Source organism: Macaca thibetana, chromosome 20, assembly GCF_024542745.1.
Source record: "Macaca thibetana thibetana isolate TM-01 chromosome 20, ASM2454274v1, whole genome shotgun sequence".
Taxonomy (NCBI): domain Eukaryota; kingdom Metazoa; phylum Chordata; class Mammalia; order Primates; family Cercopithecidae; genus Macaca; species Macaca thibetana.
The window spans coordinates 49,755,739-49,777,986 of NC_065597.1; the positions used below are offsets into that span (position 1 = coordinate 49,755,739).

Sequence of the window (22,248 nt, forward strand, 5' to 3'; positions counted from 1 at the left end):
ATTATTTATGACAACATTAAGCAAAAGGTAGAGTCCAGCCCGGCTCCACCACTTTCTGGCTGTGAGATCTCGGGCAAGTCGCTCACTGCTCGGAGCCTCCACTTCCTTGCCTGTAAAATGGGTGCGGTAACTCTGTCCCATTGGGTAGTGTGCAGATAAAGTAAAATGATGGGGTGAGGTGCCTGGCATATGGCTGGCACTCTGCAAAAGGTGCCTTTGAGATTTCACCGACGATGGCTCACAGGGATTCCCATTCTTCACAAGTCTCCACTGGAAAGTGTTTCTTTCCAGCTCTACCTTCTAATTTCCTGTCATCGTGACAGCTCCCTCTTGGTGACAACACATCCCCCCAAATTTTATGGCAACTCAGTTTTGATATAGCTTTTAATTGTCTTTGTGCTATAACCTTGTCTCTGGAAATTCTCATTTATACTATGGGCCAGTGCCTCTTTGATTGCACACTTATTGATCCCCCAATTAATGAGAAACAATTTGTTCATAAGGAACTGTGACAGCCTCTCCCCAGACAAGTCACATGCAGATGATTAAACGATCACCCAGGTGTTCAGTGGTACCATCCAGTCCGCCAGAGATTGAATAAAAACATCCTGCTCCGTGGCATTAATGATGATGGAAACTCACGTCGGTCTAATCAGCACAAGCCTTCGCTGTTCTAGTTTGAGGCTGATGTGGGGATGGAGGTGGATGAGCGCAGAGCTGCTGGGCACAGAGGACACTGTTGTGGTGTTTCTGGCTGGCCCTGGAGAGACTGTCTGTTCAGAAGATCTCCACCAGGGGTGGTGCTGCCTCAGTGGGTGGGTGTCTGGAAAGTGGGTGGGTGCTGTCATAGGTGGAATTTAGGGTCTTAATGAAATGAAGTAAAGGGGCAGGTGGGTAGGGACTCTAAACTCCTGCAATTCGTAAGATTACAAAAACTTGTCCCATGCAACATGCCACAAGAGCCCCTATTGATAACACTGAGTCCAGTCAGTGAGACCAGAGCCGAAGTCACATGCAGGATGACACCTCCCTATCCCAGACTCTGTTGTCTTCGAGACCCTAAGCCCACTCCCATAACACAGAGACCTACATTCATACCCATCCCCCTTTCTTCCCCCTCCTCCCACCAGTTCTGTGGGCCTGCATTGTTTTTCTGTTTGCTTTGTGCTTTAATTTGAATTCATTACCAACATTTTAAAAGTCAGGAGATTTCACAGGCCAAATCCAGATCTCCAGCTTCTCCGGCAGACTTGGGAGGATCAGGACCTGGGGGAACTGTGGTCTCACAGACAGCTGGCCTGGGCTGAGCAGCTTGGAGACAGGAGCTCCAGGTACCCACTGGCCCACTGAGCCGGCTCCACTCACTGCCTGGCCATCCCTAGAATCTGAATTCGCAAATCCCCAGCTTATCGCAAGGTTTGAGGCCTGAAGACAAACTGCGGTGAACTGAAAATGAACTTCCTCAGCCCTACGAAAGAAACGAGGAATGATGCCTCTTTCAAACCAGACCATGATGCTTTGACCTTGATCACTACACACTGGACCTACTGCAAGCTTTTTTAAGAACCAGCACTCCAGAGACAAAATCAGTCCTACTTTAACTTCAAATGACTTATCGACCAACTTCAAACACCAATGTAAAATGACTCCATTTTTGCATAACACGACATGATTATAGGCTCAGATTTCAGGGATTGTCAAAGCCTGTGCGATCACAGACTGGGCTCTTCAGGTGGTTCTTGCACAAGCCCTGCCAAATTCGAGCTTTTTTTGACAACTTTATCTTCTCCCAGAACAGGAGCTGGGAGGGAAGAGGCGGTACTTACACATCGAACAGTTTGCTACAGCTCAGTCAAAAGATGCAATTAAATCAGTGAATGGAGAAATAGGAGCTGGGGTTGCAGATAATATTCTAAGCCTCTGAGTGGAGGGGGACTCTGCATCCCATTCCTATGTGAGGCAGGGCCTGCCTGCTGTTAATAAATCTAAATAGATTTTTACTTGGCTAATATCAAGGGCTGCCGTCGAGCGGCTTCTCTTACCGGTTCCTCTGCTGAAGCAATATTAAATACTCATCATGTTTCTCATCAAAGTCTGTCACCATGTCCTTAGCGTGACCCTGAAATGAAGAAACAGAGCAGTGTGATATCGGAATGCAGGGAATCGCTGACTGAGAGCGCAGGTGCGGCACACACCGGCACAGGAGGCTGAGAGGCGGAGGCTGACCTTGACGAAGGCCCAGCTCCCCCGGCACATTGCTCCAGCGACCCAGAGCCCCAGAGATTGTCTGATGGTCCCATGGGTCTTAGGCGTACACACCTTTAATTGTCTATGAAAAGGAGAAGGTCAATTCTCGCCTCTCACTGCTCTTCATTCCTCCCATGCCCTCTAAGATCAAGGGCTCTGACATGATTTGGGCTGTACTGTTTTCTCAACACTCATTATTTAGTTATCTTAATTGTCATAACCAGATGCAACCCAAATCAGTTGTTTAAAAGGGGATCTTGGACAGGCACAGTGGCTCATGCCTGTAAAACTAGCACTTTGGGAGGCTGAGGTGAGACGATTGCTTGAGCCCAGGAGTTCCAGACTAGCCTGGGTAACCTAGGGAGACCTTATTTCTACAAATAATTTAAAAATTAGCCAGGCATCGGTGGTGCATGCCTGTGGTCCTAGCTACTTGGGGGGCTGAAGAGGGAGGACTGCCTGAGTCTGGGAAGTTAGAGCTGCAGTGAGCCATGATTGCACCACTGCACTCCGGCCTGGGCAACAGAGTGTCTCAAAGAACACAAAGGGGAGGGGAATCTTATTTTCCCCTTGTCATTTCAAGAGAAATATATGTTAATTATAAACAATGCAGTCGTTACAGAAATCTATGACCCAGACTGGAGTCCCTCTTGGAGTGGACATCTGTGGTTCTGTGTCTCCTCTTCTGCCAATGGGACCCTGGGTTTCCTTTGGGGAACTGCTCAGCCCCTTCCTGCACTTCACTGGCTTCCTTAGATGACCTTGAAAGTGACTTTGTTCTTCTCTTGGTTCACATGACCTTGGCCTTGCCAATCAACATAGGGCTTCCCCCAGTCACAGTGATTTACCACTTTAGGGGTGAACCAAGACCCGAGTCAGCCTCGGGACTTTGCTGATACCCTTGGAAAAAGAGCTGCTCTCTTCCCATTTGAATGCTGTGCCAGTGAGATGCAGGCCTGGACCTGCCTGAGAGTGAAGCTGATAAAAAAGACAGCAGATCCAAGAGATGCAGAGGCAGATTCTTAATGACATAATTTGAGTCCCTAGATTCACCTATGCCTAAAGAAGTATCTGGACAATTCAGTTATTGCCTTAGAAGTTTCAACTGAGTTTCTGTCATTTGCAGACAAAAGAATTTTAAGTAACACACTATAATCTGACCATCAGAGATAATCCCTGGTATAATTTATTACGGCTGGGGGAGAGTAATGTATAATAAACTACACATATTTAAAGTGATGTATGCATGCACCAGTAAAACTGCTATTGTAATTTGATATGTATATCTTCCTCCGGGTGCTTTTCTTTGTTCATAATATACAAAGATACATATCTACATATACACTCTTTAAAAAGCTTTTTCTTGTTTTTTTTTTAGTAGAGATGGCATCTCACTATGTTGCACACGCTGGTCTCTAACTCCTGGGCTCAAGTGATCCTCCTGCCTTGGCCTCTCAAAGTGCTGGGATTACAGGCATGAGCCACTGCCCCCAGCCCCATATACTCTTCTATTTCTTTTGTTTGTTTTTTTGCTGGGTTTTTTTTTTTTCTTGGTTTTTTTTTCGAGACAGAGTCCTACTCTGTCACCCAGGCTGGAGTGCAGTGGCGTGATCTCAGCTCACTGAAACCTCCATCTCCCAGGTTCAAGTAATTCTCCTGCCTCAGACTCCCAAGTAGCTGGGACTACAGTCACCTGCCACCATGCCCAGCTAATTTTTGTATTTTTAGTAGAGACAGGGTTTCACCATGTTGGCCAGGCTGGTCTCTTAACTCCTGGTCTCATGTAATCTGCCTGCCTTGGCCTCCCAAAATGCTGGGATTACGAGCATTAGCCACTGCGCCAGACCTCATATACTCTTTAAAACAAAAATGGGATCATACAATAAACAATTCTTTGCAATTTGCTGTTTCTTTTTCCTTTCCTTTTTTTCTTTGAAATGGAGCCTTGCTCTGTGGCCCAGACTGAAGTGCACTGGCACAATCTTGGCTCACTGCAACCTCTGCCTCCCAGATTCTCCTGCCTCAGCCTCCTGAGTAGCTGACATCACAGGTGTGCGCCACCACACCCAGCTAATTTTTGTATTTTTAGTACAGACAGGGTTTTGCCATGTTGGCCAGTCTGGTCTTGAACTCCTGACTTCAGGTGGTCCTCCCGCCTTGGCCTCTCAAAGTGTTGGGACTACAGGCGCGAGCCACCGCACCTGGCCAATTTGCTGTTTTTTAACTTTGTTGTCAAGGGGAGGATTAACAGTACAATATCAGCTTGGCACTGGTCCCAAGTTATAGCAAGTTATGGGGATTAAGTTTTAAATGGCAAGTAGGGCATTTGTATCAGAAATGCAGTTTGTGTGGGAACCTTAATGCTTCTCCTGGGAAGGAAAGAGAGAGAAAAATAGAAATCTCTGTCATTCTCTTCTTAACTTTTCAAAATCTGGCTTTAGCCCCATTATTTTGTTAGAATTCTACCCAAGAGAGACCCAGGACCACCTTAACTTAATGTAATAGGTCTTCTCTCCATCCTTTCCAATCGCTCTGAGGCACGGGAAACTAATCACCCATCATGCCGTCCCAAGTTGAGAATGACGGGCATTCCTTTCCTCTCGCTCTCATCCTCATGATAATCATTAAGATTCCCACTCCAGGCCGGGCACAGTGGCCCACGCCTGTAATCCCAGCACTTTGGGAGCCTGAGGCAGGCGGATCACGAGGTCAGGAGATCAAGACCATCTGGTTAACATGGTGAAACCCCCTCTCTACTAAAAATACAAAAAATTAGTCAGGTGTGGTGGTGTGCATCTGTAGTCCCAGCTATTTGGGAGGATGAGGCAGGAGAATCGCTTGAACCCAGGAGGTGGAGGTTGCAGTGAGCTGAGATCGTGCCATTGCATTCCAGCCTGGGCAACAGAATGAGACTGTCTCAATAAATAAATAAATAAATAAATAAATAAATAATAAAAAAGATTCCCACTCCATTTCTTTAAAAAAAAAAAAAATAGCTGGGTGTGGTGGCAAGCCTGTAGTCCCGGCTGCTCGGGAGGCTGAGGCAGGAGAGGATGGTTTGAGTCTAGGAGTTCAAGATTACAGTCAGCTATGATTGCACTACTGCACTGCAGCCTGGGCAAGAGAGTGAGACCCCGTTTCTAAAAAATGTCCTACTTGCCAAATTCTCTTCCTCTGCATCTGTAGTGCTGAATGAGCTGCTCTTCCCATGCAGCTTTCTGCCTGTGCCTTCTCTAGCTAGCCTTCACCCTGTGCCCTCAATTGTGGAAGGTCAGTGTCTGCCTGCATCTCCATTTCACCAGTCTTGGGTTTTTCTCCCTCCCGTCTTCACTTCTCCCTCCAATTTCGAGGAAAAGAGCCAGATGTGCAGCCCAGTCATGCCTAGTCCAGGGCTAACACCCTGATGCCCTTTCTCCTCCTGCTTCCTGTAGGGCCCCAGGTTGTTGCCATCTGCTTCCCTCTTGCTCCGGAGCCTCTACTTTCCCTTCCTGACTTCCCTCTCTCTAGACCCACCCAGGAACAGGATGCTGTACCCTCATGTTCTCTCCTATTCTGACATCTCTACAACCTCTGAGTTTCACTAGGGCTTTCCTTCTGGCTAAGTTGGCCAATCACGAAGTAAGCAATAATAAGAAAGGGTGATACAATGAAATTATAAGAAATAAAAAACAAAAACAAAAACAAAAAACAAGGCTGGGCATGCCCACACGTGTAATCCCAGTGCTCTGGGTGGCTGATGCGGGAAGATTGCTTTAGGCCAGGAGTTTGAGACCAGTCTGGGCAACGTAGCAAGACCCTGTCTCTTAAAAATAAAAAATAAAAAATAGCAGGGTATGGCCAGGCATGGTGGCTGACACTTGTAATCCCAGCACTTTGGGAGGCTGAGGTGGGTGGATCACCTGAGGTCAGGAGTGCAAGACCGGCCTGGTCAACATGGTAAAACCCCATCTCAACTAAAAATACAACAAATTAGCCAGGTGAGGTGGCGGGCACTTGTAATTCCAGCTACTTTGGAGGCTGAGGCAGGAGAATCACTTGAACCCGGGGGTCGGAGGCTGCAGTGAGCTGAGATAGCGCCACTGTACTCCAGCCTGGGCAACAGAGCAAGACTCTGTCTTGGAAAAAAAAAAAATAGCTGGTGTGGTGGTGCATGCCTGTAGTCCTAGCTATGTGGAAGGCTGAGGTGGGAGGGGTGCTTGAGTCCAGGAGTTCAAGGTTACAGTGAGCTATGACTGTGTCACTGCACTGCAGCTGGTGCAACAGGGTGAGACCCTGTCTCTCTAAAACACCCGAGAAACAACAAAAAACAAACTAGCTTTCCTGGCTTCCGGAGGTGCCTACAGACACTACTCTGTCCTCCCCTGGGCCTGAGTCCTGCCTCATCCTGAGTGCAAGAAAAGCACAGGAGGCCTCAGCCCTCGGGAGAACTGGGTTTTTATGAGAGTGGGTCTGGGGAGGATTCTCGCCTTCTTCCAGAATAATAACACATAAATCGCGCAAACAGTTTATCCAGCATTTCCATATACACGATTCTCCTTTGATCTTCACAGAAGCCCTTGAAGTAGTGATTATTACCCCATTTAAGATACAAGGAAACCCTCCCATGCATCTTCCCAGAACACAGATGCTGCTCCATGGCAATTTACATAACCATTTTGAAACATTAAAATGACCGTGGATATATTATGGGTATGGAATGAAACAGTGGATGACATTTTTAGATGAAATATGGGACTTCAAAGAAATCTCAGCTTTTGCTGGCTGCCCTGGGCTTTCACCTCAAACTCTCCAGGGAATGCATCGATCCTCCTTTGCCAGGAGGGAGATGTCATCAGAAAGATTCGAGGAACTGGAACATCCATCCATCTCCACTTCTTAAATGCTGATGTGCCTACAAATCACCTAGGGATCGTGGTGAAATGCAGATTTTTTTTTTTTTTTTTTTCTTTTTGAGACAGGGTCTCACTCTGTCTCCCAGGCTGGAGTGCAGAGCAATTTCAGCTTACCGCAGCCTCAACTTCCTGGGCTCAAGCCTCCTGAGTAGCTGGGACTACAGGCAGGTGACAACACATGGCTGGCTAATGTTTTTTTCTTTTTTTTCTTTTGTATTTTTTGTAGAGACGTGGTTTTGTCATGTTGCCCAGGCTGGTCTCCGACTCCTGAGCTCCAGTGATCCACTTGCCTCAGCCTCCCAAAGTTCTTAGATTACAGGCGTGTGCCTGTGTGCCACCATGCCCCAGATTCTTTTTTTTTTTTTTTGGAGACAGGGTCTCACTATGCTGCCCAGGCTAGTCTCAAACTCCTGGCCTCAAGTGATCCTCCCACTTCAGCCTCCTGAGTAGCTGGGACTACAGGCATGTAGCACCATGCCTGCTTTGAAATGCAGATTCAGTAGGACTGGGAAGTACCCAAGTCTGCATTTCCTTTTTTCTTTCTTTTTGAGAAGGAATCTTGTTCTGTCGCCCAGGCTGGAGTTCGGTGGTGTGATCTTGGCTCACTGAAACCTCCGCCTCCTGGCTTCAAGCGATTCTTCTGTCTTGGCCTCCCAACTAGCTGGGATTACAGGCACGCACCACCATGCCTGGATAATTTTTGTATTTTTAGTAGAGACGGGGTTTCACCATGGTGGCCAGGCTGGTCTCAAACTCCTGACCTCAGGTGATCCACCCACCTCGGCCTCCCAAAGTACTGGGATTACAGGCGTGAGCCACCACACCTGGCCCCAAGTCTGCACTTCTAATGAGCTCCCAGGTAATGCCCATGGCCCATACTTTGGGTAGCAAGGCCCTAAACTAGCCAACTTTATTTCCCACCATTCACAACACCCCCGCCTCCAGTCAGATGGTCTCTGAACTCGAGCTGGGAGGTACCAGGGCTCTGGAGTCCAGCCTGTTCCATGACACAAGGTTGCCACTTAGTTTCTTTACCTATAAGATGGAGTGATGCCTGTACCTGTTGTCTGGTGGAACTTTTCTTTCCCTCACAGAGTTAAGTGAATTGGATGCAATAACAGTGGAAAGGATTTAGCACAGTACCTGGCACTTACAAAATTCTCAATGAACATTAGTTATAAGTGCATTGATGGAACTCCATTTCTAAAACAGAACCATCCGAGTCCCACCCCGCCCCATTCTCACTCCTAACTTGATGTCTTAATCATTCTATTTCCTTTTCCAGAAACCCACCCCAGCACCCTCCAGCCTCCACTCCGACTCTCCAAGGGCCAGCTCAGTTCCCAAAGTCCCCATGAAGGCTTCCCTTGCCATTCTCCCCACCCCACTCACTTCAGTTCCTTCTGAAAGCCTGAAATTAGTATTAAATTATATTCAATACAGTGTGAAATCTGATATAATTAAGTGCTAAGGTGTTAGCATTTAACTATATATACTACTCACTAATTATCAGGGGATTTGGAGACCTGGGTGTGAGCCCTGAACTCTGTTGTTTATCTCATCTGAGCCTCAGTTTCCTTGTCTGCAAACGGGGGATACTGATAAGGTCTACCTCACAGGACTGCTATGTGGATAAACTAGGATTAAAGTGGAAGTAATTTGGGATTATTTTCTTTCTCGCTCATCTTGGCTCCCCAATCAGATTATAAATTCCTGGAGGGCAGACCCATGGAACAGGGAAGGAGATGGAGTTTCGCCTGAGTGCCTGGAGGCCTGGGCTCCAATCCTGGCTTCACCGCTGTCCAGCTCTATGACGACAATTGCTAAGGTTGACTTAGCACTTACTATGCGCCAGGCAAGATTCTACCCCTTTTCGTGCCTAAGTCAGTTAACCCTCGTTGTGCTGAGGCTTTACTTCCTTGCCTACAAAAGGCGTGTATGAATACTTAAGGCATCCAGCAAAGGTGTGAGAACCCTGAAAAAACGCCAAGTTCCTCTTCAGTTTTTCAGCAAACATTTTTCAAGGGCTTACTGTGTGGCTGGCCCCTTTGCATATGCAATCAGGGCTTAACAAAAGCTCTGACCCAGTGTAGATTCAGATACCAACTTGCCTGTGTAGACTCTGTGAACCCCCAATAGCTGAGATAGGTCTCAGTTAATTGAGAAAGTTTATTTTGCCAAGGTTGAGGATGCGCACCCGTGACGCAGTCTCAGGAGGTCCTGACGACAGTTGCCCAAGGTGGCCAGAGCACAGTTTGGTTTCGTACATTTTAGGGAGACGTGAGATGTCAATCAACATATGTAAGATGAACATTGGTTCCGTCCGAAAAAGGCGGGACAACTTGAAGCAAAGGTGGGATGACTGGAAGCAGAGAGAGGGCTTCCGGGTCACAGGTAGATAAGAGACAAATGGTTGCATTCTTTTGAGTTTCTGATTAGCCTCTCCAAAGGAGGCAATCAGATATGCATGCATCTCAGTGAGCAGAGGGGTGACTTTGAGGAGAATGGGAGGCAGGTTTGCTCTAAGCAGTTCCCAGGTTAACTTTTCCCTCTAGTTTAGTGATTTGGGGGCCTCAAGATTTATTTTCCTTTCACAACTGTAATCAACTGCTGGTTGTTGGTTAGGGCTGCTGGACTGAACAGCCCCCAATCACAATGTGCAGTGTGAATCGTGCCCCCTGACGTACAAAAGTGGGCTGCAACTGCAGCCAGTCAAGCAACCACACACTGTCTAGGGATCCCTGCAGGGGTCCTGAGAACACCCATTTAATTGCATGCACAAGGGTGTTCTTGGAAAAACCCATAACTTTCATCAGACTATCAAAGGCACCTGGGCCCCTCCCAAAGGAGAGAATTCTAATAAAATACACAAAATGCAATGCCAAGTGTCTGAATTAGATCCCCAGGAAGGTCTCTCCAATCCTCGCAGTCATCTTCAAAGCCCCACTCTGTGTCCCATCCCACACACATCTAACCCATCAGCTCCACAGGAAAACTACTGCGTATCCAAAATCCGACCCCTTCTCCCTGCTCTCCCCTCCCAGGCTGGTCTGGGCCCAGACTGGACTCCTGCGCCTGCCTCCTCCCTGCCTTCTGTTCTCCCTGCTGTCACCCAGGGGGCCTGATGAGAGGTGAGTGGAATCATGTCACTCTTCTGCTAGGACCCCAAGGGGGCTCCTGTCCCACTCAGAGTCAAGGGCAAGGCCATCCCAGTGGCCACAAGGCCCTGCACTCTAGGTCTCGACCCCCATCTCTGAGCCACCTCTCACCACTGCACTCCTCCTTCTCACTCCAGTGTCCTCAACACCCCCCATTCCTCAGGCCCCATTCCTTCCATGTGGAATGCTCTTCTCTCAGGAAAATGCCCACATTCCTCACCTCCTTCAAGACTTAACCCACTGGCCAACATGGTGAAACCTCATCTCTACTAAAAATACAAAAATTAGCTGGGCATGGTGGTGCATGCTTGTAATCCCAGCTACGCAGGAGGCTGAGGCAGGAGAATCACTTGAACCTGGGAGGTGGAGGTTGCAGTGAGCCGAGATCACGCCACTGTACTCCAGCCTGGGCGACAGAGCAAGACTCCATCTCAAAAAAAAAAAAAAAAAAAGACTTAACACAGATCCTCCCTTCTCAGTGACGTCTCCCCGACCATCATAGTGAAACTTGCAAACTGTGCACACATTGCACGCCCCATCTCCTGCATCCCTCCCTGCACTAACACACGTCTAATTTATCTTACTTATTATACCTTTTATGTATTGGGGTGTCCTTGCACTAGAATGAGAATTCTATGAAGGCGGAGAGCTTTGTCTATTTTGTTCATTGTGCATTCCAATGAAACTGTTGAGTGAATGAATCCACGAGGACACATTGAAGCGGGGATCTGAAAGTTGAAACGTTACCTGGGCAACAAGAAAAGGGAAAGGTCTTCCAAGCAGCAGGACCAGCATGAACAGAGGTTTGGGGGTGTGAAGAAACATGAAATGTTCACGCACGGGCCAGAGGATGCCTGAAAAGCTGCACCCCAGTCACCCGAAGCATTGGCTTGTCACCCATAAATGATCCCTTGGTTAGGATGTGGAGGTTGCAGGGGGTTAAGGGGGAATCAAGAATTGGCTAGAGTGTTGGGTGCTGAGAAGGCACAAGTGACCTACAGCAGAGGGTCCAAGGAGTTTGGATGTGACACAAAAGCAGAGTCTCAATGTCCTTATTGGTATCCTTATCTTTATCCCCAGTGCTGGCCCTGGAGAAGGCACAGAATTTTGTCAAGGGCTGTCTCTACAAAAATGTTTTTTAAAAATTAGCTGGGTGTGGTGGTGTGAGGCTGTAATCCCAGCTACTTGGGAGGCTGAGGTGGGAGGATAGTTTGAGCCCAGGACCTTGAGGCTACAGTGAGCTATGGCCGTGCCACCACACTCCAGCCTGGGCAACAGAGTGAGACCCTTTCTCTAAGGAAAAAAAAAAAAATCCTACCAAGAGTTAGGCACTGTAGAGATAAGGGAGAAGTTAGGACTGTGGTTTGAGAGCAGCCTGGGCAACACAGCAGGACCCCATCTCTATAAAAATATTTAAAAAAAAAGATTAACCAGGCATGGTGGCGTGTACCTGTAGTCCCAGCTACTTGGGAGGCTGAGGTGGGAGGATGGCTTGAGTCCAGGGGGTTGAAGCTGCAGTGAGCTATGACTACACCACAGCACTCCAGCTTGGGTGACAGAGCAACACGCTGTCTCAGGGGAAAAAAAAAAAAAAAGGGAATTTTACCAACGGCCATGTAATTCATTTTCTCTAGGGGAAAAAAAAACTGGAACTGGAATGAAATGCCAAGAATCAGTTATACTTAAAGACAGAGTCCATATTTCAAGGATCACGTATTCCTCTGAGGCCAGTACACTGGAATTCTCCTCAACGGGGCTGATTTAGTGAATACAGAAGCCTGAGCTGCATTCGGGAGCAGCTGAGAGTGCAGTGTTGGTTTCTAGGGCTTGAGAATGTCAGATACCCAACCTTGCTGACTGCAGATCCCACCAGAAAACCATCACTTAGATAGGATAACACTGAGACCATGAAGCCACTGTTTGTGGCTGGGCATGGTGGCTCATGCCTATAATCCCAGCACTTTGGGAGGCGAGTGGACTACTTGAGGCCAGGAGTTCAAGGCCAGTCTGGCCAACGTGGTGAAACCCTCTCTCTACTGAAAATATAAAAATTAGCCGGGCATGGTGGTTAGCGCCATGCAGGACTATAATCCCAGCTATTCGGGAGGCTGAGGCAGGAGAATGGCTTGAACCCAGGAGACCGAGGTTGTGGTGAGCCAAGATCGTGCCACTGCACTGCAGCCTGGATGACAGAGTGAGATTCCATCTCAACAAATAATAAAAATTAAAAAAAAGAAGACACTGACTGTCTGGGGTCACAGAGCTCTTCCACACCCCCAAGTCACTTGATCCCCTGCTGCCTCCCTGTAGGCTCCACATCCTAACTAAGGGATGAGTTATGGGTGACAAGCTGATGCTTGAAGTTACCGGGGTCCAGCTTTTCAGGCATCCTTTACTGCCGTTTATCAATGCTGTCTGTGGGTGCTTATTTAATGCATGCAGCAATCCTATGCTCTAAGATCATTATGCCCATTTTACAGAGGAGGAAACGGAGGCCTTGAAAGCTGAAGCAAATTGCCTGAAGTTCTCAGAGTCTCTAAGTGGAGCTAGCAGACAACCCTTGTTTATGTGGGGCCAGCATCCATTCCTGTTCTGGGTATAACACCTTGATTCTCCTCTAGGAAACCGCCTTTCGTCCACTCTCAGTCCACGTGGTGTGGGTGGAAATAACACTCCCAATGCTGCAAGGGAAAGCACGTGCCGCAGGCCTGGCCAGTGCATTCCATCTCCCCGGCCATGTGATGGTTCAGGGCTAGGTGTGCTTCCCAAGCTATGCCTCCCAAGGACCCTCCTGGAAAAGTCCTTATCTCTCCTCCTTCACAATTATTAGTTGATATGAGCCAGGGCTACTAAGGAAGGAAGGAAGATGTCATTTCTTCACACACAAAGGAAGGAGTCATTTTACCAACTTCTTAGGTTCACCATTATGAGCATCCTTAAATGTTCCATGAAAAAATCTGATGCCAGGCATGGTGGCTCATGCCTATAATCCCAGCACTTTGGGAGGCCGAGACGGGCGGATCACGAGGTCAGGAGATCGAGACCATCCTGGTTAATACGGTGAAACCCCCGTCTCTACTAAAAAGTACAAAAAACTAGCCGGGCGAGGTGGCGGGCGCCTGTAGTCCCAGCTACTTGGGAGGCTGAGGCAGGAGAATGGTGAACCCGGGAGGCGGAGCTTGCAGTGAGCTGAGATCTGGCCACTGCACTCCAGCCTGGGCGACAGAGCGAGACTCCGTCTCAAAAAAAAAAAAAAAAAAAAAAAAAAAAAAATCTGCCCAAGATGCCAGGCATGGTGGCTCATGCCTATAATCCCAGCACTTTGGGAGGCTGAGGTGGGAGGATCACTTGAGCCCAGGAGTTTGAGGCCAGCCAGGGCAACATAGTGAGATCCCACTTCTACAAAAATAAAAAAAGTTAGAAAAATCTGTCCAAGAGTGATGACACCAACGTAGAGACAGCAGAATGGAGGACAGTGAGAGACAGGCCAGACAGCAACCAGATCCTTTAATGGTGGTTAATCCACCATATCCAGCCATGCCCGAAGCCAGCACTAACCTTTTAGTCACTTGAGTGAATACATCCCTTTCTTTCCTTGGGTCAGTTTGAAGTGTGTGTATGTGTATGTGTATGAGAGAGATTTATACCCAAGTAGGTACTGGGAGGTACAGTGGTAGAACAAATACTAGACAGTGTCTGAATCCAAAGTCCCTGCCATGTCTAAGGGCTCAGAGAAGCATTTCATAGAGGACTAAATGATACCTTGATGCATGCTCCAGTGGCCCTAAGCCCACAAGAAGAGATGATTCAAATGTATCTTACAGTACAAAACTCATAGCCTTCTTTCAAAACCCACCCCAAGTGCTCAGATCCACTCACTGGGGGAGTCTGCATGTCCCAGCGCTGTGTAGCCCATCCTCAGTGCATATGAGTTAAATGAGAAAGCATCTGAGCCTGCTGTTTTTTTCTTTTTTTTTTTTTTTTTGTGAGACAGAGTCTCACTCTGTTGCCCAGGCTGGAGTGCAGTGGCTTGAATTCAGTTCACTGCAACCTCCACCTCCCAGGTTCAAGCAATTCTCCTGCCTCAGCCTCCCCAGTAGCTGGGACTACAGGCGTCCACCACCACGCCCAGCTAATTTTTGTATTTTTAGTAGAGACAGGGTTTTGTCATGTTGACCAGGCTAGTCTTGAACTCCTGAACTCAAGCGATCCACCCTCCTTGGCCTCCCAAAGTGTTGGGATTACAGGTGTGAGCCACCGCACTGGCCTGAGCCTACTTTTTACTGCATTTGCTAACACATCGGTTATATTCCCATTCTCAAAAAAAGAGCAATAAATACTCTGCAGTCAGTGCTTCCATCACGCCAGCAGAAGCCAAGCAACAAAGACCTAAAGCAACGGTTGATACTGCCCCCTAGAGGTGGAAGGAAACAGCACAAAACACTGCAGTTTCTCACGCCCTGGAGTAGGTGTCCTATCAAAATATTACATCCTATGCACACACCAGATGGATAATCAAAGGGAGCGTTTGGGCTATTTTTCCAATACCTTACAGTTACATTTATTACTATCCTACCTGCTATGTACTATTCTTTATCGCTACCAATACGTACCTTGAGATTTTATACTTAGTCTCAGGTTTTATAGACTATCAAGGCAGATCCAGAATCTACGACCGCAGGACACAGTTATGGTGTATTTTTATAAAAATGTTTTTCTTACATAGCTATCTAAAACATCATTTTCAATCCATGCCTAGCAGAAAACAACGAGCATTTCTTTTTATTCTCAGAAAAGTTTTCTTCTAAAATTGCAAGGTGTTATTTATCAATTATCTTTCAGATTCACAAATATAGAAGACTTAAAAAATCTTGAGGTTGGGTGTGGTGGCTCATGCCTGTAATCCCAGCACTTTGGGAGGCCAAGGCGGGTGGATGACTTGAGGTCAGGAGTTCGAGACCAGCCTGGCCAACACAATGAAACCCTATCTCTATTTAAAACAAAAATACAAAAAAATAGCCGGGCATGGTGGCACATGCCTGTAATTCCAGCTACTCAGGAGGCTGAAGCAGGAGAATTGCTTGAACCCAGGAGGCAGAGGTTGCAGTGAGCTGAGGTCATGCCACTGCACTCCAGCCTGGGTGACAGAACGAGACTCCATCTCAAAAACAAACCAACTAACAAAGAAACAAAAAACTTGAATGAGTTTACTTTAAAAAGGAAAGTTTATATTAATGCCATAAATGGAAAATAATTATTGCTTGCCAGAAGGTAACTGTAGACATAAATACAGACCTACTAAAAGAGAAAACGTTTACTTGCCACCTACTACAAGGTGGCACAGGTAGGCAAAATGCACAGTGGAAAACACAGAGCCAGAACTTCCACATTCATACAACCCTGGGAGGTAGGTGGCATTGACTTTATTTCACACAATGATGCGTTTCTTCAGTATTGGCTGAACACTTCCTCTGGCTGGGCCCTGAACTAGCCTCTGGAGATATAACAGTAAGCCCAGCAAAGTCTCTACTACCACAGAGTTCACATTCTAGCAAAAGGAATCAGATGATTTACAAAAAAGTAAAACAGCCAAGTGCGGTGGCTCACACATGTAATCCCAGCACTTTGGGAGGCTGAGGCAGGAGGATCACTTGCGCTTAGGAGCTCAAGACCAGCCTGGGCAACACAGTGAGACGCTGTCTGTACTAAAAATTTTTTAAAGTAGCTGGGTGTGGTGGTGTGTGCCTGCAGTCCAAGCTACTTCGGAGGCTGAGTTGGGAGGATCGCTTGTGTCCAGCAATTCAAACCAGCCTGGGTAACACAGTGAGACTCTATCTCTACTAACAATTTTAAAAAGTAACCAGGCATGATGGCATGTGCCTGTAGTCCCAGCTACTTGGGAGGCTGAGGCGAGAGGATCACTTGAGCCCAGGAGATTGAGGCTGCAATGAGCTATGACTGCACCATTCTACTCCAGCCTGGATGACAGAGTGAGACCCTGTTTCAATCCATCAATTTTTAAAATTAAAATATATTGTATATCACCTGACAATAAGTGCTATGGAGAATAGAAAGCGGGAAGGGCAGCCAGGCACAGTGGCTCATGTCTATATTCCCAAAAATTTGGGAGGCCAAGGCAGGCAGATCGCCTGAGGTCAGAAGTTTGAGACAAGCCTGGCTAATGTCGTGAAACCCTGTCTTTACTAAAAATACAAAAATTAGCCAGGCGTGGTGGCACGTGCCTATAATCCCAGCTACTCAGGAGTCTGAGGCAGGGGAATTGCTTGAACCTGGGAGGCGGAGGTTGCAGTGAGCCAAGATCGTGCCATTGCACTCCAGCCTAAGCAACAGAGGAACACTCTATCTCAAAAAAAACAAAAAAAACAAAACAAAAAAAAGGAAGTGGGAAACACTGTAATCTCAGAACTTTGGGAGGCCAAGGTGGGAAGATCACTTGAGCCCAAAAGTTGGAGACCAACCTGGGCAACATCATAGTGAGATGCCATCTCTAAAAAAGAAGAAAGTAGGAAGGGGCAGAAGACTGTAGGAGCAAGAGGCGGGGCTCCCTCTTCCCTTCACTGCAGTTGGGGGTGGTGGGGTTCAGGGCTCCAAGAAGGCCTCTCTTGGGAGGTGCACCCTGAGGGTAAAATCACCTTTGTAAAAATTATACTAGAGAGAACATTCTGAACATAACCAATTCTATCTTGCCTTTCACCTCCAAACTGCCCTTGGTCATTCCTGGGCGTGTGCCAAGCTAACTTTGGGAAAATTTAGTTTATCGTTTAAATAATAATAGCCCTTCCCAAAACTAAATCGCCTTTGTAAAACTAATGAAAGGCCACCAGGTGAGGAGGATGAAAGGGGCCTGAATTCTGCTGAAATGTAGGCATAGTTCAAGGATCGATCGCCAGCCATCATTCCAGAGGCCACTGGATTTGCAACTTCCCCGAGGACTCCAGCAGATCATGATTGTGGATCCTGACTGGCCTTCTGAGATGTCTTTTCAGGCTTTTGCATTTCTGACAACCAGATGGCCCAAGCCACACCCCTATGATTGCACCCTCCAACCAATCGAGGGCACCCAGACCCTAGCTCCCTGCTCATCAAACTATCCTTGAAAAGCCCTGGCCTCAGCTGGGTGCAGTGGCTCATGCCTGTAATCCTAGCACTTTGGGAGGCAGAGGTGAGAGGATCACTTTGGGCCCAGGAGTTCAATACCAGCCTGGGCAACAAAGTGAGCCCCTCCTCACACATGCCGTCTCTTTAAAAAAAAAAGGACGGGGGGGTGGGGGTGGGTGGGGGCTGGGTACAGTGGCTCATGCCTGTAATCCCAGCACTTTGGGAAGCCAAGGTGGGCACATCACTTGGGATCAGGAGTTTGAGACCAGCCTGGCCAACATGGCGAAACCCTGTTTCTACTAAAAATACAAAAAGTAGCCGGGTATGGTGGTGAGCGCCTGTAATCACAGCTACTCGGGAGGCTGAGGCAGGAGAATCACTTGAACCCAGGAGGAGGAGGTTGCAGTGAGCTGAGATCGCGCCACGGCACTCCAACCTGGGCGACAGAGAGAGAAGCCATTTCAAAAAAACAAACAAACAAAAAACTCTAGCCTCCACCTTTTTAGGAAGGCTGATTTGAGTAATCATAAAACTCTGGTCTGCTGTCTAGCTGGCTCTACATGTATTAAACTCTATTTCTGTTTAAAGTCCCCTGTTTTGATAAATTGGCTGTATCTGGGCAGCAGGCAGAATGAACCCGTTGGGCAGTTACAAGGGTATCAGGATAAAAGGGGCTTCTAGATGGCAGGAACAATGAGTGCAGAGGCCAGGAGGCTCAGCACATTTGGGGAAGAACTCAGTGGCCAGTGTGGCCAGAACAGAGTGAACAAGGCAGGAGAGTGGGAGGAGATGGGGTGGGACAGACCTTGAGGCTGCCAGGCCTTGCAGACTCTGGCCTGATGCTGAGGCGGCCGGGAAGCTACTGGAGGGCTTGGGGCAGACCTGACATCCTCTCAACTGGATTTTAAGCGAGTCCTGGGTTGGGAAGGGCTGATGGAGGCTCAGAAGGTTTCCACACGGCCTGCAGGTAGAAGGGCTGAGGCTACCCCTACCCTCCTTGCCTGAGGACAGCCCAGGAGGGGGCTCAGGCCTGGGGCAGCATAAACAGCCTCTAATTATTGAGAAGAGAGGCAAGCTGCTTTCGCCCTCCCAGGCTGGTGCTGTTAGTGGAACTGATTTAGGGCCACTTTTACCTGTCAGAGCCTCTCAGTCCTGCAGGACTGGCCACCGGTCCTGATGGGAAGAGAGAGGCAGCCACCCTCTGCCAATCTCTGCCTCCATCCACCTGATTTCCATCCAAGAACTTTTCCTTCTAACGAAATGAACCTCCCAACACAGGGCATCTATCACCACCAGCCCAGCAGGCAGGGCTGTCTGAGCAGATGCTCATTCCCCCACACCCCAGGGCTGCCGCCGGCCCCCTGAAGAAGGGAGGGCACTCCCTTCCTATTGATCCTACACATATTCCTTGTGCTTCTCCTACGGGTTGGGCATCAGGCAAGGGCCACAGATAGACAGACAAGTGTAATCTGGCCTTGCCACCCTCCTTGACCTCATTTCCACCTTCATCCTAATAGCCACGTGGTCCTTCTGGCTGTTTCTCAAGGTCATTGCCGGCCGGGCACAGTGGCTCATGCCTGTAATCCCAGCACTTTGGGAAGCCACAGCGGGAGGATCACTTGAGCCCAGGAGTTCGAGGTCACACTGGCAAATATCGCGAGAGCACCCTCTCCCCTTCCCCTGCCCCATCTCTATAATAAGTAAATAAGTAAGGTCATTGCCCTTGCTGTTCCCCCTGCCTGCAATGTTTCCCTCCTCGCTCAAGGCTAAGCTTGTGTAGTAGCATCCCTTCTTCTAGGGGCCTCTCCCAACAACCTCTGTCCCTGTCTGCCTCCTCACCCAGTAGCACCTCTCACTCTCTGAAAGCATCTCTGTTCATTTATACATGGCCTCCCTCATCAGGACGCCAGACCCACGAGAGCAGGGACAATGCCAGCTTGCTCACTGCTTATCTCCCAGTTCCTGGTGTGTACAAGGAGCTTATAAAGGATTTGCAGAAAGGAGAGAATGAGGACGAACAGAAGGAAAGGGAGGAAGACAAAAATCCCTGGCCTCAAGGAACTTGGAGTAGAGAGGTGGAAACGGAACAATTGCTCCAGGGCAGTGTGGCGGGTGCTATCAAGAGGAGGCACCTGAGGCTGGGTGCGGTGGCTCACTCCTATAATCCCAGCACTTTGGGAGGCTGAGGCGGGTGGATCACCTGAGGTCAGGAGTTCAAGACCAGCCTAGCCAACATGGCAAAACCCTGTCTCTACTTAAAAAAAATACAAAAAATTAGCTGGGCGTGGTGGTATGTGCCTGTAATCACAGCTACCCGGGAGGCTGAGGCAGGAGAATCGCTTGAATCCGGGAGGCGGAGGTTGTGGGAAGCCGAGATCGCCCCACTGCACTCCTGCCTGGGCAACAAGAGTGAAACTCCGTCTGAAAAAAAACAAAAAAAAGAGGAGGCACCTGTGCCACAAGGGCAGTGGGTAGAGTGGAGGGGGCCTGGGATTACTGGCGGGGCTGGGGGCGCTTTGCAGAAGAGAAAACAAGACACAGAATTGTAAAAGAGCTCGCCAGGAAAATGGGGGAGGGAGGGTGGAACAGGGGCCAGAAGAGAACAGTGTGTGTAAAAGCAGATGCCAGGGGACTCCAGGAGCCTGCCTTCGGCTGGTGTGGAGAGTGATCAGAGCCTGCTGGCTGATCCCAGGGGATGGCTAGAGAGTCTTGGCTTCTGACATCCCAGGCGTGCTTAAGAGCAAAGCCTGTCTGTGCTAACGGCAGGTGCTGAAATATCACTGTCGTGTGTAGGGCAGTGCAGTGGGGTTCATGGGCCTCAAACTGGATTTACTCTCACATATTGCAGTCAAGATTTTTGCCATGTGAGATAATGTTCATCTAGGAATTTAAAGGTGACAGTAAATGCTCACTCCCTCTGACCACAGTCCCCTCCCTGACCATGCGGAAATGCGTTCCTTTCCCTCCTTCCTCACCCCACTTCTTTCCTACCTTCTTCCAGATTTACTAAACTCCTCCTAATTCATGCCAGGGCATGTCCCCAGCCTCATGGAGCTGGTGGTCTAGTGAGGAAGACAGATTGTAATCAAATGACCTACCAAATATATGACATCAGCGCTCGGAAGGTGGGGGAGGCGGGGGCCCAGGTGGGGGAGGCGGGGGCCGTGAGTGGCTTTAAAAGGGGGGCAGGTAAAGCTTGGCTGCAGGGGACAACAGAACCAAAACCTGAAGGATGAACGGGTTAATTGTGGAGGGGAGGGGAGAGTGCTCAAAGCAAAGTGGCGGTGTGCTAAGGCAGCAGACGCACGTGAGCACAGAGCAGAAGGGACAAGGAAGGCGCGTGGGACAGAGACACGGAACTGAGCCGGATGGACCACAAACACCACGTGCCCACAGCAGGAGTTCTGCCCTGAGATCCAGACCACATGGTGCTCCTGGAGCGGACAGTGGAAGTTGGAGTAAGAAAGGGGTTGGATGGCAGGGAATGGGTGCCAGGTTGCAGGTGAGAGGCTCCTGCGAGTGCTCAGATGAAAGGTGTCAGCCACGTGGAGGGTCAGGGAGGAGAGGCTTCCGAGGTGAAGGCACAGGACTTGATAAGAGGCTAGAAAGAAGAGACAAGGGAGAGCGTCTATCAAGGATGATTCCAGGCCTGCATCATTGGAGGGACGGGGCACCGTTCCTGGAGCAAAGGCTGGAGGGAGAGCAGGTCTGAGTGTGGCCTGGCGCATGAATGTAATCTGCTCTCACCACCCTGCTGACGTCATTCCCACCTTCCCCACCCCCATCTCAATAGCCACTCAGCCCTTCCGGCTGCTTCTCAAGCTCATTGCCCTTGTGTTGACTGCCCTTGCAAGGTCATTGCCTTGCCTTGAGGAGTCTTCGAAGCATCCAGAGGAGCCGTTTCTGGTGTGCAGGTTTGGAGTTTAGGACTTCGAGGCACAGTTAAGGTCTACTTCCTCCCTGCTGGCCTCTATCCCAGGATGGCTTCTCCCCTCCCTCAGCTGTGTTCCTGAAGCATTTTCACACACCCCTTGCTGGAGCATTATCAAAGGCAGTGGCTGTGGGCTTTGCATGGCCAGCAGGTGTTGTGCTGCGGGGCCCAGATCGTTCACATACCCCAGCTGCTGGGAGTGCAGATGGCTGGTGGCTTACAGCCGTATCCCTTCCCAGGAAGAAATTCATCCTTCCCCAGGTTATGCCGGATCTCTGATGTTGGTTGATGCCAAAGGTGCAAAGACCCCAGTTCCTTGTCTCAACTGGGACATCTCTGAAGGGCCACCTGTTTCCACCCAGGATCTGTGGGCTCCCCAAGGCCTGCACTGCACAACTCCTCCTTCTGCCCAAGCCTGCCGCTCTTGCCCCTCACAGGTGTCATCCAAGAGCCCTCCCAATAAACCCCTGCATGTGTATCTCCTGCTCAGAGTCTGCGTCCTGGGAACCCTGAGACAGCACATCGTTCCTCCTTGACCATCAGCTCCCAGGGCAGGCTGAGCCTTGACATCAAAAGTCACTGATAAATTGTACTGTGAACCGAATGGATGATCCTGATGGCCAGGATTTCCTACAGTGGTCCTGAATTCAAACAGGCCAGGCCCAAATCCCCAAAGTCCAATGAACTCCTCAGGTCACAGGCCCCAGTTTTAATTCTGAAATATGGTCACCGTGGTGGCGTGTGACATAAGGCCCTCAACTCCTGGGTCTTCCTTCAGTGGCTGAGCAGCCACATGGGGTGTGGCCGCAACTCTGGGCTGTGAAGCTGGCTTAGGAATGGCAACCAGCTGCCTGGGAAGAAGCCAGGTGTGCAGACGGGAGAGAGATGGTTTTTCATTTGT

At 48.9% G+C, this 22,248-nt stretch overlaps 1 protein-coding gene across 3 annotated transcripts in view; it reads right to left on the reverse strand.

Annotated features, from left to right (window-relative positions):
- Positions 1 to 22,248, reverse strand: part of KATNIP (katanin interacting protein) — a 233,638-nt gene that overhangs the window by 161,587 nt on the left and 49,803 nt on the right. For all 3 annotated transcript variants that reach the window (XM_050773880.1, XM_050773878.1, XM_050773879.1), the window contains one exon: positions 2,043 to 2,119. In XM_050773880.1, coding sequence (XP_050629837.1) covers positions 2,043 to 2,119 — 77 coding nt within the window. The remainder of the gene's footprint in view (positions 1 to 2,042; positions 2,120 to 22,248) is intronic.